This window comes from Protopterus annectens, chromosome 2.part0 (genome assembly GCF_019279795.1).
Source record: "Protopterus annectens isolate FY-2018-M chromosome 2.part0, PAN1.0, whole genome shotgun sequence".
NCBI lineage: Eukaryota > Metazoa > Chordata > Ceratodontiformes > Protopteridae > Protopterus > Protopterus annectens.
Genome location: NC_056728.1, coordinates 330,654,961 through 330,672,007, shown reverse-complemented (window position 1 = coordinate 330,672,007; position 17,047 = coordinate 330,654,961). Strand labels below are relative to the sequence as shown.

The following is a 17,047-nucleotide window of genomic DNA, read 5'->3' as shown; positions in this document are numbered from 1 at the left end:
TGGGGGGAAAATATAAAAAATAAAAAAAGTACAATACACTGGTTGCATAAGTGTGCACACCCTTAAACTAATACTTTGCTGTGTGTGCACACCCTTAAACTAATACTTTGTTGAAGCACATTTTGATTTAATTACAGCATTCAATCTTCTTGGGTAGGAGTCTAGCAGCATGGCACATCTTGACATGGCAATATTTGCCCACTCTTCCTTGCAAAAGTGCTCCAGATCTGCAGATTGCAAGGAAATCTCTTGTGCACAGCCCTCTTCAGGTCACCCCACAGATTTTCTATTGGATTTAGTTCTGGGCTCTGGCTGGGCCATTCCAAAAAGCCATTCTTTTGTTGATCTGGATGTATGCCTGGGGTCATTGCCGTGTTGAAAGGTGAAATTCCTCTTCATCTTCAGCTTTCTAACAGACACCTGAAGGTTTTGGGCCAAAAGTGACTGGTATTTTGGAACTGTTCATAATTCCCCTCCACCTTGACTAAAGCCCCAGTTCCAGCTGAAGAAAAGCAACCCCAAAGCATGATACTGCCACCACCATACTTCACTGTGGGGATGGTGTTCTTTTGGTGATGCGAAGTGTTGTTTTTGCGCTAAACATACCTTTTGGAATTGTAGCCAAAAAGTTCAACCTTGGTCTCATCAGACCATAACACATTTTCCCACATGCTTTCAGGAGACGATGTATAGTTTTGAAAATTTTAGCCAGGCCTGGATGTTTTCCTGTGTAAGAAAAGGCTTCCGTCTTGCAATCCTACCCCATAGTGCAGACATATGGAGAATACGGGAGATTGTTGTCACATGTAATACACAACCAGTACTTGCCAGAAATTCCTGCAGCTCCTTCAGTGTTGCTGTAGGTCTCTTGGCAGACTCCCTGACCAGTTTTTGTCCTGTCTTTTCATCAATTTTGGAGGTACGTCCAGTTCTTTGCAACAGCACTGTGGTCCCATATTTTTTCCACTTTTGATGACTGTTTTCACTCTGTTCCATGGTATATCCAATGATGTGGAAATTTTTTTGTATCCTTCTCCTGACTGATACCTTTCAACAATGAGATCCTTTTGATGCTTTGTAAGCTCTGTGCAAATCATAGCTTTTGCTGTAGCAGGTAACTGAGTAAACATCAGAAAAATCCTACTAGGAGAGCTGAACTGCATTTGGGGTAAATCAGAGTCTCTTTAATTGATGGCAGGTGTGTATCCAAGAAGACTAAATGCTGTAATTAAATCAAAAGGTGCTTCAACAAAGTATTAGTTTAAGGGTGTGCACATTTATGCAACCAGTGTATTCTACATTTTTTTTATTTTTTTATATTTTTTCCCCAAACAAATTTGTTTTTCAATTGAATTGTACAGGTTATAGGTCACATTAAAGGTAGGCAAAGTTTTGAAATGATTTATTGTGGTCTCATTTTTTTATATCACAAAAACCTGGCATTTTAACAGGGGTATGTAAACTTTTTATATCCACTGTACATACAGATAAAACAAGCTTCATATGTGTCACAACACAGGTGTCTATTTGGTCACATGTCCTATTAAGGTAAAGCATTTATGGATACACATTAGTAGGCATTTCATTTGCTCACTGATGCAGTCATCATCTGCTATTAAAGCTAGAGCTGAAGAAGACAGTGGGTGTGATGGATACAGTGTGCATGTGCTGCTATCAGGCAGATTATGCTGTAGATTCAGCTAACATCTCAGGCTGGGGTTCACAGATAGTTTGCTTAATATGCAAAGTACAGTTGTGTACACTTACCATAAATGTAGATGTTCGAGTGTATTCACTGTTGCAGTCATTACATTTGGGGTAATCTGCTGGCAGGTTGCCCTCAGTCGGCCTGAATAACAAAGTCTTGGGTCCTGCGTCAGTTGCTGTCTCCTCTTCCATGACGTCAAGTCGTCAGGGGTATAAAACATGCAGCCAACGCCATTTTATTCAGTTTTTCTTTCCCCAGATGTCAGGTGCCCCCCAAATGGGGAGCAAAAAAAAAAAAAAAAAAAAAAAAAATATATATATATATATATATAAATAAACAGCAATGTGTGTAAATGCACTTTTAGCAACATAAACTTTACCTTCATCTAAAAGCAAATACACCACAAAGGTTTTAGAATATAGTGAAGGAAAGAGAAGTTATAGAAAAGGGGGATAGCGGGTGGGTAACCCGGACTGCAACAGTGAATACACTCGAACATCTACATTTATGGTAAGTGTACACAACTGTACTGTGTTCTTCATGTTTCACTGTTGCAGTCATTACATTTGGGTAGAATCCCAAAGCTATGGATGGGAGTGTGGCAAAGCCTGCCCTGGATTTGGAGAAGAAAGGCAAATGATAATGCTTTGTGAAGGTATGAACAGAGCTCCAAGTAGCAGCTTTTAGAATGTCTTTGGTTGGAACCCCTTTGAGAAAAGCTGCTGAAGTAGAGGCAGTTCTGTGATCTGATCCCCTTGGGCACAGGTTTACCATGGTGCAAGTAGCAGAAACGAATGCAGTGGCTTATCCACTTAGAGATAGTCTGCTTTGATATAGCCTTCCCCTCTGACCCTGCAGCAAATGCTACCAGTAGTTGCTCAGACTTTCTTAGAGATTTGGTTCTGTTTAAGTAGAATCTTAGCTGTCTGTGTACATCCAATGAATGCAGAATTCGCTCCCCCTTGTTCTGCAGATTTGGGTAAAATTTTGGCAGGTGAATAGCCTGGTTAAGAGTCACAATGGATACCACCTTAGGCATAAAAGAAGAATTGGTCCTGAGGGACACCTTGTCTGGGTAAAATATAATAAACGGCTCCACTGCTATGAGAGCCTGTAGTTCTGAAACCCTTCTAGCTGAAGTGACTACCAAGAGAAAAGCTGTTTTCCAAGATAGAAATTTTATATCCGCAGTAGCTGCTGATTCAAACGGAGGCAGAGTGAGTTTTTCCAGCACAAAATTGAGGTCCCATACAGGAGTTGGTGATCTTCTGGGAGGCCTTAAATTGCTGGCCCCTCTAAGATACTGTTTAAGCAGAGGATGATAAAAGAGGGGAGGCTCCGTGTTGTAATGAGCCAAGATGGCAGAGGCATGGATTTGTATTGAAGAAAAAGATAGCCCTTGTCAAGCATCTCAGTCAAATATTGTAAAATCTGAGGGATATTGGGCTTTGTTGTGTCTGTTCCTTGTGCTTCGTTCCAAGCACAGAATCTCTTCCATTTATCAGCATAAGATTTTCTAGTACTAGGCCTTCTGGCTTCCAAAATGACATCCATCACAGATTTACTGAGAGGTGTAGTTTGCATAATTAGTTGATCAGCCATGCTGCAAGATTCAGAGTTTGGAGCTGAGTGTGCAGAATTTGATAGTTCTGCTGTGACAGTAGATGAGGTATTTGAGGCAAGTACCATGGAGGAAGCTGAGACATATTCCTTAGAATTGGGTACCAGTGCTGGTGAGGCCAGTCCGGAGCCACTAGGATCATCTTTGTTTTTTTCCTGTCTGACTTTTAGTGAGACCTTGGAGAGTAGAGGCAGAGGGGGAAAGGCATAGACTGATAGGTTTCTCAAGCTGAAGGATAGGGTGACCACTTTCCATGCTTTTTTGTGATCAGTTCTTGTGCAGAATTTGTCCAACTGATAATTTTGGGGAGAGGCAAATAGATCTATGTCTGGGCTCCCCCATTTCTGTGTTAACATGCTGAAAATTTGTGGATCCAGTTTCCATTTCTGTGGGTCCATAAGATTTCTGCTTAAGTCGTCTCCCAGAGTATTTTGCTTTCCTGGCAGGAATTGAGCTTGAAGATGTATTTGGTAAGTCAAGGCTGTGTTCCACCAGGCATGGCTAGTCTGCAAAGGGGATAGGAATGTGTTCCCCCCTGCTTGTTTATGTACCACATAACTGTGGTGTTGTCCGTCTTTATCAATAGTTGTCCTGGATGAAGTAAGTCCTTGAAGGCTGTCAGAGCATTCTGAACAGCTAGCATCTCTTTCTGGTTGATATGCAGATGCATTTGGTTTGGGCTCCATTCACCCTGAATGCATCTCCCCGCCAGGTGGGCCCCCCAGGCATAGTCTGATGCACCTGTAGTTAGGGTTTGGGTGGAAGGGGTAGAGTGAATGACAGCCCTTGTTTTGGTGACATGTCTCTGCCCACCAAAGAAACTCCTGATTTTCAGCAGGGAATGAGGGGAATCATTGTTTCCAGACTGTGTGAATGTTGACTATAAACTTTTTAGGTACCATTGAAGTTTCCTCATATGCAGACTTGCATATGGAATTAGTAGAATGCAGCATGCCATGAACCCCAGGGCATGCAGAATTTGTCTTGCAGATAACTGGGTTTTTGTTGCCATTTGTCTGAAGTATGTTGTCAGTTGCCTTTGTTTGTCTGGCGTGAGGTAAGCCATCTGGGCAGTTGTATTCAAGCTTGCACCCAGGAATGTGATTATTTGAGAGGGTACCAGTTGTGATTTATTTTCGTTTATGGTGTACCCTAGGCATGCTAGCAGCCTTTTTACAAACGCCAGATGTTGAAGAAGAGTGTCCTTGCCCTCTGCTTGAATTAGACAGTCATCCAGATAAGGATAAATTTGAATGTTTCTTTGTCTGCACAATGCAATTACTAGTGCCAGGCACTTTGCAAAGACCCTGGGCGCAGTAGATAAGCCAAAGGGCAGTGCAGAGAATTGGTAATGCAAAAAACCTGCTTTGAAGCGGAGGTATCTTCTGCATGATTCCCTTATTGGGATATGCAGGTATGCCTCTTTTTAGTCTAGAGTTACTAACCAAGCATTCCTGCCTAGCATAGGCAGGAGCTGTTGTAAAGTCAGCATTTTGAGTTTTGGAATGTCCAGGAATGTGTTCAAAATTGATAAGTCCAGTATTTGGCACCATGAATTGTCTTTTCTGGGTACCAGGAAAAGTCTTGAATAAAAACCTTGTCCTTTTTCCTTTTCTGGTACCGGTTGAATAGCCCCCATATCCATGAGGGACATGACTTGTTTCTGGGCCTCCGCCCACTGGTTTTGTGGCAGATCCGGCCATCCGTTTGGAATTGGCAAAGTATGGAAATTAAATCTGTACCCCTGGGATACTATGTTTAATACCCACTTGTCCTGGGTAATTAGCTGCCAATTTTGAGCATGAAGTGCTAGTTTTCCCCCCAAGGGGGCTGCCAAAAGATATGTGCTTGGTGATGGTAGAAGAAAGTCATTGAGACTGCTTACTGTAGGGTTGTGCTTTGTTTCCTCCAGATTTGGAGGTGGAGGCACCCCATTGCTTTGACCTGTAAGAACCCTGTGATTGGTATCTGGAGCCTTTTGAGCACCCGGATTTGCCCTGAGTGGCTCTGTTGGACACAGGAAAGGACCAGTTTTTAGTAGGCCAGTGTCCACTGAACCTGGGTGGCTGCACTTGCAAGAAATCTTTTACAGTTTGCATAGATTTAGCTTTGTCTTCCATTTTCTTTAAAACCTCTTCTGCCTTATTACCAAACAGTGTATCATGCTGCAAAGGGGCATCCAACAATTTAGCTCTAACATGATCAGGCAGATTTTGCTCCTAGAGACAGGCAGACCTACTAATCACAGATCCAGTAATGGCGGCCCTACAAGAGGCCTCCAAGGAATCAAAACCACATAGTAAAGTATGCTTTCCAACTTGTTCTGCTGAATGCAATGTCATGTAACTCTTTATTTTCCACACAATCAAAAATCAAGATCATTTTCTGTTTCAGTAAGCCAATAACATGCTGTTGATATTTAAGCATATGTAACTGGCAGTTTAAAGTCCTGATTGCCAGGGTTGCAGACATACAAACCTTCTTACTCCATCTATCCAGTGCCCTGGAATCTCTATCAGAAGGGGTGGGATTCTTGGCTGTAGATGCCTTTACACCCTTGGGACCCTGAGAAATAGTTTCAGGATCAGCAGCAGGGTTTTTGAAAAGAAATTAGTGGGAGTCAGGAACCCTGTAATATCTGTCTGGTTTACTAGGAGTCGGAGGCAGGGAATCAGGAGCCATGCTTGATTCCGAGAACACATCATCAACACTGTCTAATACAGGAGGTATTGCCAAAGGCCTATGCTAAGGAAGAAGAAGGAAATCCCTAAGCCTCTTTTTTGATTCAGAGACGTCCTGACTCTCCCAGTGAAAATGTTCCCTTAAAGTATGCAAAGTCTCTCCAAAAGAGTAATCCTCAGGAGGAGATACAGATGGGATGGATTCCTCTGCATCAGAATCCTCAACGGGTGGAACAGAAAATTCCTGATCAGAAGAGGAATCAGAAGAAATGGAAACCTGATCTGAAGATTCATAATCAGTGCCTTGCCTAGGCCTCTTAGCAGGGAGTGGTTGGGAACCCCTGATCAAGGTAATTAAATCCTCATCCATTTTGATCATCTGTTTTTTAGGCATAGGGGCTTGAGCACGTGGCTCATGCGTCTGTTTTTTAGACATGGAAGTTGTTTTTGACCTTGTTTTTGTTGCTGGCGTCAGTTTAATATAAAAATGTTGAGGCCTGAAAACACCCTCAGAAGCTGGTGCCTGCTCAGTGGCTCTGGACCCATCTAAGGGAGAGACATCCGCGGGTTCAATACTCTGAGAATCTCGCGGCATACCGGACTCCGAATGGGTCTCGGTAGAGGTCTGTGACTTAAAAGTAGTGGGTATCAAGGTCTGCAAAAGCGCCTCACTGACAATGAGTTCCGGTGAACCAGCGACTGGCTTAGGAGAAACTTTGTCATCGGTTTTAGACCTCGACGGTCTGTCTCTGTCTTTTTCTTTGCATTTTTTGTCAACTCCAGCAGTTGGATTGCTAACCGACGACACTTCAGGATAATTAAATCTTGAACCATAATATTTAGAAGCAAAAATATACCAACACTTAATAGTGCGTTGATTAAATCTAGCACAAAACCGACAGCAAGGCACATTGTGATCTGGGCCTAGGCAAGGAATACAGTACAAATGAAAATCCTTATGAGGTATTTGCTTCCCACAAGTAATGCAATTATTAACTTTTACTGACATCGGTAAGGAGCAAGAAAAAGTTTCCCCAATGGGATATTTAGCTTTAGTTTGAAGACTTCGGTTCTGAAACTCGAATACGAAAATTTCAGGAGTCGACCGGCCGGCACTTGCGAACTGCTTCTGCTTCAGGCACCGTGCAGCAAGAAAGACTGAATAAAATGGTATCGGTTGCATGTTTTATACCCCTGACGACCTGACGTCATGGAAGAGGAGACAGCAACCAACGCAGGACCCAAGACTTTGTTATTCAGGCCGACTGAGGGCAATCTGCCAGCAGATTACCCAAATGTAATGACTACAACAGTGAAACACAAAGAACATCTCTTCCCCATGGCGGAAACCAAGGATTATTTTAGTATTCTTCCCAAGAAGAAGATTTATTCTGCAGCATAGATCATTATGATGAATAAAGTACAGTTGTGTGAGAAACTCACAGCAACAGCAGATGCTTTAATAGGTATGATCACTGCTGTGGTAAAGTATTTCTCCCTCCATCCCCTTTAAGTTTGACATATTCCTCAAGAAATGTATCAGAGAACAGACAGTTTAGGCCCGCTCCAAAGATTTATTTAAGTAGTTATTTTAACACTTCATTTTACCAAGTTCAGTATATAGTCTTCCTTTTTTAAAGCAAGAAATGACTGCCAGCACACCCCTACCAGAGGTGATAGGGAGACAAGGTGTTGGTGTGTAAACTTATGAGAAAGCCCTTGTGAACTTTAAAGAAAAAGGGCCGGAGTAAAAAGTACCCCTATGTAAGGAACACTATGCAGTTACTTTTGGTAAAAAAGATCTGAAAATTAGTAACAGCAGCTCCTCCTTTTAAGCTCTATATTGGACTGATGCCTAAGGAAAAGTTCATCTCATTGTGTGTATCCACAAAAGCTGTAGTCTGACTACAAGTATGTTTAAAGGTCTCGTGCCTGAGTCTTAATAGGTTCATAGATTAATAGTAGGCTAACTACTCTTGTGGGCCATTTTATGCCTAGCCCATTATCCCTTGTGAGACTCAAACCATGCACTTTGTAAGGTAAACACCTTAACCATTATGCCAATGTCCCTCAGTGTCGACCTTTTGAAAAATGTTTATATGTAGAAATACAATGAATTCAAAGTCATGGCTGTGGCAGGGACAGACAAACTTGAGTCCCTACATAGTCTATAACTCCATGCCTCAATGCAGTTGATAAGGCCATGATAGCTTTTAACATGTTGCCTATTTCTTATCCCACTAAAATTGTTTGTGCTTTTCCATTCCTTGCATTTTACACAAATTTTATGAAGGATTTTGGTGGAAGTACCAGCTCCTGGTTTACTACAAAGAATAGGACAGCTCTCCTGCTAAGATGACCAGATGCCTATAATCAGTAAAAAGCTCTGAAATTCTTGTCTCTTTTAAGAAGAGATTGTTAATTAAAATTCCTATGATGCTTAAAAAGTCATGATTTTCTCCAACATAAAACAAATACTGCAGATGGTAATTCTTAGCAGGAATCTGTCTGGTACTGGCTCATCTGTTTGTGGATTTTTTATGTCCATATCTTGCACCCAGAAAAGATAAAGTGAATAAAACATACAAGATGGTTGTAATCAATATGATCATGAAATGCAAAATGGTAAAGCCAAAAGGACCTACTGCTCTTGTAAGAACTTTCTCTAGAAATGTCTGACAGACTTGCATGAGATGAAGAAAAAATATACTTAACCAACAAAAACATAACTGAAGATTTTGTGGGTTATTCTTCCCTTTACAGCTGCATTCCTTAGTTAATATCCTTCATGAAAATTGCAGTGTGGTACTTGATATGGGTACTTCTTTACTTCTCCTGAAATCAATACAGATGACAGAACTTTACCTTCTGCTAAACCTCATTCTATTGAATGTACTGCAACTGATATGATCCTTATGATAAGACATTGTTTTCATAACTTTTCAAAATTAAACTGAAACACTGTCCCAGCTTTTTAAGACATGAAGTTGACTTGCAAACTGGCATGAGTTCGGTTGTTGCAACTCAATGAATCATAACCTAATATAAACAAAGTAAACACTTCTAAGAACAAATTGTTTCAAAATTTTAAATAAATGGTACACTTGAGTGTATAGTATGCAGAAAAGTTTAAACAAAACTAGCAAAATCTTCTCAGTGCTTTTGAAACTAGAGTTTCTTCTAGGAAAGAAATTTAACACACAGAAAAAAGAACATGCACTAAGGTCACTATAAGATGAATTATTACAGAAATGTTTTATTGCTCAGCTAACGTATACACACTCAGATCCACAACTAAAAAATCTGTACAGAGAAGGAATTGTTTAAAATATAAAGAGACAAAACATTTCTGGAATATACATCAGTATATAAAATAAAAAGGAATAGACATTATTATGAGCTATTTACATCTAAGCAATACAAATCACGACTAGACATTACTTATTTTCTGTGAGAACAGGAAAAATACAAAACATACATGAAAGTATGAAAGACACAGGTAAGCATTTTTCAATATCTAACTATAAAAATTATTTTAACTTTATGTATATTATCAGTACAGTACTCTATAAAAATAAGAACAGCTTTATAAAGGCTGGATATAGAAAGTTATATCTTTTTTGCTCGTAGCATCATTTAACCACAAGCATGATACATTATGCCATGGAAATGTAAAAACATCTGTAAGACAACATGGATTTGAATGTGTTTATACAGTACATAGGTTGGAATGCACTGTAAAGGCCTGACACAGAACTGTATTACATGGCCCAACATGTAAAATCAGTACGAAAGGACCAAGTGCGAAACATTCAGATAGTCCTCTCACTTAAATGTGATCAGACTAACACTGCATTCAGATCGCAGTAATATAAAATACAAAATGTTAGTTTAATTAAAATGCACAACGGTAATCATTTTCAGATTGTGAAAGGTAACAGCCTACTGAGTATTGCAGTTAGCAGCATGAAAATTGTGAAAATGAACTCTACATTTCACTGCAATAGTAATGTTCTTTTTTCTTTCTTCTTACAAATAAAACATAAATTCAACAGATCAAATGTGAAACTGTTAAGTCAAAAGAAATTACAAATAAATACCTTTAATATACTCACTTAGGCCATATTTCCATTGTAATAATAACTTTTTTGAATGGTTTCATTGCAGAAGTTTGTCCATATGGAAACACTTATGATGCAATTATCACAGTCACAGGTAATACAAGAATGGTGCAGTAAGATTCCATCAAGCTACAGAAAGTGCCTCATGTCTTGCAAAGAGTCAGGTGAAAGCCTACAAAAATCCCAATAACAGCTGAGTTGAAACATGGAGGACTTGATAAGCAGACTGGATTGGTGTCTAACGATAGTGAGATATCTGACCAACTGACCAAGAAAGAGTGAGTAGAACAGACCGGGATTATCAGAGGGACTGGAGAACATGCAGTTACAATACCAAATAATAGTTCCTCTAACAAGGCGTTGTTAAGACAACAACTGATGTACAGAAACCCGTGTACAGTCTTGAAGCTGCAAACTGAGCATTATATAGATGGAAATATATTGCCACTGCCCCACATGCTGTCACCATTATAGGGTAGAAAAATGACTTAGTGACGCCTTAGTGACTTAATCCTTAAAAAGCCTGCCCAATGAAATAATAATGATTTTATGTACAACCTGGAAGTTGTCTAGTCGCAGAGAATAGCTAGAATAATTTGTTCTTCTTATTTTATGAGGTATCATGGTTAAATATTAGAAAAATATGTTATTTTGCAGAACAAAAAAGAAATATGGAAATAAAATGTATACCATGGGGTGGATGGGAAGCTGTCCAAGCAATTAAATCTTTAATAACATGTACTCAGACACACACACGCACACACACACACGCACACACGCACACACACACACACACACACACACACACACACACACACACACACACACACATCACACACACACACACACACACACGCAGAAATTGTGTTTTATGCATATGACAACTAATATGAAAAGGACATGAAACAGTTTGAAGGATGTATTTGTACCCATCAGCTCTCTAAACCTTTTGAAGATACATTACTTTAACTAACATCTAATTTGCATCATTTTCTTGGGTAGCCTATTGAAACAAGGATGAACTCCATATTCATCTGAGTCTTAAGAATGAATCCCTAACAGCCAAAGATTGTTATGTTTACAGATGGAATGGCTGATGCCGAATCAATAAATCTCTCTAAAACTTTTTTTTTTTTTCAAAAATAAAAACTTCTTCGTCTATAAACCTAAGAATAAAGAATGGTTTAAATGAACTTGCTAGATATCACACGAGTCTTAAAAGTTAATGTCTACTGTATAATGTTTGTAAAAATGTGTTTAGCAATTACATTTCTGTAGTTATATACATTAGATGCTGCTACCATCTTGGAAATTACCACAGCTGATTTTCTCCTTGTAGAATAATAAGTTTATACCACTTCAACTTTACTGGCCACTGAAAATATAGGGCAGTGCAGCGTACTACCCAGCTGTACAGGTAACACTTTTGCACTAGCGTGACATCATGTCCATGTGAAAAGAAAATAGCTCTTTGTGCATTCTTAGTCCTCCTTTAGATGACATAGGTATTTCAGAATCATATGCAACTCCATTGCTTCCCTAGTATGGCAAGATCAGGAAGATAATGAGGCTAGTATATGGACCATTTCAGAGGGTAAATGGAGAAGACCTGCCAGACGGTATATTATAGGTTCATAGATTAGTACTAGGCTAACTGCCCTTGCAAGCCATTTTAAGCCTAGCCAATTATCCCTTGTGAGACTCAAACCCTGCACCTTCTGTTTGCAAGGCAAACACCTTAACCATTAGGCCATTATTCATGCACATCTGCTCAATAAAAAAGTCATAAATCAGTACAAACTTGCATTTCAAAATGTTCACAGGTCTGAGAAGGATGATTAATTTTCCCTATAGTACACATGATATTTAAAATCCCGCATCAGTGATACAACTCATAAAATATGACAGCAGGGAGTTATCTTCAAACTGCTTTCCTAAACACTGCTGTTAGCAGAATATGAATGCATCATTTATGTCACTGGCATATAAAGCACCCAACAAAGGAAGGCTGTGCCACACTGATGAAAGAGAGGAATTTCTAAGAAGCCTATATAATGGATATAATTTGGCCATGAGGACATGGCCAGCTGCTGTTTCCAGGTTCTTCTTCTTGAAGAATTAAGATGAGGTGCCTTACAGAGAGGATTGTATACTGTTGTTTTTCAATTCCTATCTGATTATAAACAGAAATGACAAATTGGTGAAAAAGAGACCTTAGGCTTCCTCTGCTTTATCTTTTTTCTCATCCATTTAAGTAAGACTATTCTGTCAGTCATAGTCTATGTATAAGCTACTTCATTACAGACATTTCTCCAAAGAATGTGTCTGGCAATGACAGCAATGAAACAGGGGACAATCAACCATTTGTTCATACAGTTATAAAGGCAAACCTGTCAAAGAAATATCCTAGACTGAGAGGGAGTAAATGGCTCTTGAGCAAATATGTTGGGATTAAACTCTAGTTAATGACTCAGTGACACATGCCAAAGAAACCAGCTATCTACAATAAGTCATCAAAATGACTTGTGAATGCTGTTAGTTAACACAGAGACTGATGTAGAAGACAGGTAGGTCAGCTTCACACCAACCGAGAAGCTATCATTTGAAAGGTGGTTGACATCTAAGTGTTACATCACTCAGAAAAGTAATGTTAGGTATAAAGTGCTGTTGATACTGTCCTATGAAAATGAAAAGACTTGAGAAGATGGCGTCTTAGTGCATCACCAGGATCATCCAGTTCTGCAGAAAGAAGACAGTTAAACCATCATGGTAGTAAACAGACCCTTCTTCAAACAGGTAAAGAAATTAAAGGCTGACCTTAACCAGAAATCTTCCAACTAGGAGTTATTACATTTATTATCAAGATGGATGATCCCACCCCTACCCCATGTAATGGTATTTGCAAACTTTTATATCAGAATTACTTTTTAGATTATTTGTTTCAGTGTTGAACTGTTGTACAGCATGGTTTGGACAGTGTTTGCAGTCAGGAAAACAGTGCACAAGCCTACACTCCACCCCCCACACCCACCCCCACACATGCACACACACAAACAAATATATCTATGCAAAAATTTTCAGTAAGTGCGCAGTCCTTCCAAAAGAAGTAAGAAAGCAACATAGAAGATACAAGTAAAACAGATTAATTACATTGAATAAATTGCTTTATGAAGTTAAAACTGCACTATACTGCTAAGGGTAATAAGAGAAAAAAAATCAGTTACAGGATGGCACTGTAGGGAAATGGATGGATAGTTAACAAGAAAACAATAATACTGTTGTCAAAGATGTCTTTAGAAATAGAAAGAGTTAAAACTTTAAATGCATATAGTTAGAAAAGACATCTGTGCATGTTGTCACCTGAGTTTAGAGCTTTACTTGTCATTGGTCAATAATCAAAATGCTTGTCATTGGACAATAATCAAAACGACTGCAATATGAATCATACAGGATGTAGTAACAAGTAACTCTGTCTTTCCCACTTTTTTAAAGCCGCGGTGGTACAGCGGTAGTGTTGTTGCCTCACAGCAAGAGGTTCTCTTGTTCGATTTTCAGCTGGAGTGCCTTCTGTGTGGAGTCTGCATGTCCTCCCCGCAGACGAGTGGCCTCTGAAAGACATGCGTAAATGAGTATGCCTTTGCTGAAGGTTGGGCATCAGGCTGGCAACTTGGCACCATAAAAAAATCTACTGCCAATCATTAGCAGACTGGAGTTCCGCTGTGGTGACCCCTAACCGGGAAAAGCCGAAAAGACTTGACTGTGCTGATATACATGACACGTGGTGTACAACACTCAAACCTCTTTCAGTTGAGCAACATTTTAGGTTGATGCTACAGGGTAGATAGGTTCACAGTGAAGGCTGGTTGGGTATCCACAACATATTAAGATAGGGGAATTGTATTACTGACAAGAGAAAGGACGGGACAGAGAGGTGGGATGGATACAATGTGAGAAAACTGAGGCACATTCAGAAAATCATGTTGCTGTCCCAAATTACATATAACTTGTTTTTAATTTTTATTCTAAGTCAACTTCTAGCAAATCATACAGTGGTGTTGAAACATAAAAACATTGGGCAAAACTGAATGCCTTGTTATTTAAAAAATGTTTAATATTTTGATTACCTTCTTACCACCGAGGAGAAGATTGTTTTTGAAACTAATGTAAAATATGGGATTGAATTCCATATTTCTAAGAAGACAACATTTTGGTTACTGTTTTCATGTTCTTCCTGCATATACTAAGAAAAGTATACAGCATTCTTTCTCGTGTAATAATGCCATGTATAAGACCGATAAAGTGACTTTTCAAAATGGTTTTAAAATGTGTCTTTAGGCTTAGACAGGGGTATTCGCAATACAAAAATTGTATCTCACAATGGGTACACCTTACAAAATGCAATACAATATTATGTTCTGGACAGACTGCCTCAGAAAGAATACAGATGGAAAGAAAACAGAGCACAACAAAATGTTGCAGAAACAAACAATAATGAAAATAAACTACTGCCCTAAAGCAACTAAAATAAAACAAATTATGTTTGTGTGCATATGTATTTGTGTATTGTATCTGACAGAACACGCAATTCACTTTAGCTATGTAAATGCAATGTTCTTTTTTTTTTTTGTTCATATGATTAAAACTGTCTTAATAATGTGCCTTATGTTCACAGCACACACACATACACACACACACACACACACACACACACACACACACACACACACACACACACGCAAAACCTATCAGCTGGCTTTAGGAAATGGTGTTGCTGAACTTTCATCAAAATCCGGAGAAAGACTAGGAGGGGCATGGTAGAAACAGACAAAGGTATAAAAGTTGAAGGCAGAAGTGTGTTATCTCAGTGTTTAAAGAAAGAATTGCTTCTGCATGTAGACGGGGTTAATATACTTAGACATCCACAGACACAGCGGATTTGATTATAGGGAAGAAATGGGAAAAAGATGGCAACTCTATTATACATTAGGAGACATGACAGCTTTATGCTGGAATTTCAGGAAAACAACTAGAAGAAGTTTGGCAAAAGTAGCCCAATCTGGCATTGAAAGTCTGCATTTCTAAGGTCCAACCTATTCACTTCTTGAGTAAAAAATGATAATATATTCAATAAAATGTAAAATTATACACAGTACCTTAAAACTACAAATTTAGCCGAAGACAGATGCATTACCTTCACTGAGATTATGTTATGTTCTTACAAAAGAATATAAAAACATTTCGTTGACTTTGAAGTGTACAGTGATGGTCTGCATTACTTCTTAAAATCTGCAGTTAATTCTATAGCTTGAAGCACCCAAAATAAGTCTGCCATTTTTAGAAATAGTTCTCAAATGTTTCCTCAGGTTAGGCCATTTCAGACATCTATAGAATGATTTCCATTTAACCAAGCGCTACAAACTAGTGCAGCACATACAAATAGTATTATTTGTTCAGGTGCCTGACATAACAATTTTATTTGCTAAGTTGCCTCAAACTAAATGTTGGGCAGTTAAACTACAAATGTTATAACCTCATTTTCCCAGACAAAATGTCCTTGCACATTGGCTTGGTCAGTGGAACATAAGATTTTTCAGAGCAGTCCATGAAATACAGAGGTTCTGTAATACTGTCAGAATCAAAACTTTCTTTGATTAGTCTTTGTTTCAGCTGCTTGAAGGTCTCAGTTATTTCCATTGAATCCTGTAGTAGAAGGAAAGCAACGTGATTATACTGTTTACTAAATATTTTATGTTAACTCTACATACATTATTTATTACAAATGTTAAAAATGCAAATGAAGCTCATGTAATATAATATAACGCATACTCTAGATGTTAGAAATGCTTTTTCTTTCATAACTACGGATATGAAAAATTCTATATCTTGTGGGACATTTCTGGTTTCAAAAGGGCTATGCCATTTTCAAAAGATTTTATAATTTTGAGCCCCAGGTCTGCTATTCTGAGTAGTCCTTCAGAAAGATCTCAACTCTTTTTTGGCAGATGGCACCCATGGAATGAAGATAGAATTTCACTTTGCTTTCTGTGGTGCTTGTCTTGAGTCTCTAGACTTTCCCTTTTACATATATTGTATGTTTATTTTTAAAGAAAAGGAAAACTAATACATTATAACTTACAGACATTCTTGGCGAGTTCCAGCAAAAGGCTGGTCACTTGCTCAGAAGAACTCCAGAAAATGTCAACATTTTTAAAACAACCCCCAACTAGTTGTTGAACATGCATAAATAACATTCAGTCTTCTCTTCCTTAGCATAATGTCACACAGAAATCAGATATGGAAGACTCTCTCCAATAGGCTTTTGCTTTGAGAAATGATTAGCTCACGCACATATATACAATCTGTCTCTCAGTTCACTGATGTGAGTTGATAACTGACATGATAAAGGTATTACCGCACCTTCATAACATTCTGAAGATGAAGTACACAACGCAAAATAAAATTGTGATTAATCCTGATTACAGTTGCAATCAGTATCAGTCCATAACTACATAAGCTGGCAGTACTGTAAAATGTACATAGTAGTATCTGAACAGTCAGGCTACAGTCTAATCATTCTTTGAACATAAAACATAGGCTAATAACAAAATTGGCATGCAGGTGTCTTAAAATCTGATTATACAGGGCTTATTAATGACATAGCATCTGATTATGTACATCACGAAGATAAAAAACAAAAAAATAATTTTAGATTAATGTTCCACTCCTTCCATTACTGATTATTATATTTGTTATTTAAAGGAGCTAAAAGATAATTTGGCTGATGTTAAGGAATTGCCTAACAAAAGTAGCCCAGATGAATACACTGATAATGATAGGGGATCACGGTTTTACTTTTTGGGTATAGGCACTATTAAGTAATTTGAGGGGATATTCTGATGCTGACACATATTATGGT

General features: G+C 38.6%; 1 protein-coding gene across 1 annotated transcript in view; it reads right to left on the bottom strand.

The window, feature by feature from the left end:
* Positions 1 to 13,784: 13,784 nt before the first annotated feature.
* LOC122793088 (long-chain fatty acid transport protein 6-like) overlaps positions 13,785 to 17,047 on the bottom strand; it is a 335,770-nt gene continuing 332,507 nt past the window's right edge. The window contains exon 10 of the mRNA XM_044060809.1: positions 13,785 to 15,831. Coding sequence (XP_043916744.1) covers positions 15,655 to 15,831 — 177 coding nt within the window. The 3' untranslated portion in view covers positions 13,785 to 15,654. The remainder of the gene's footprint in view (positions 15,832 to 17,047) is intronic.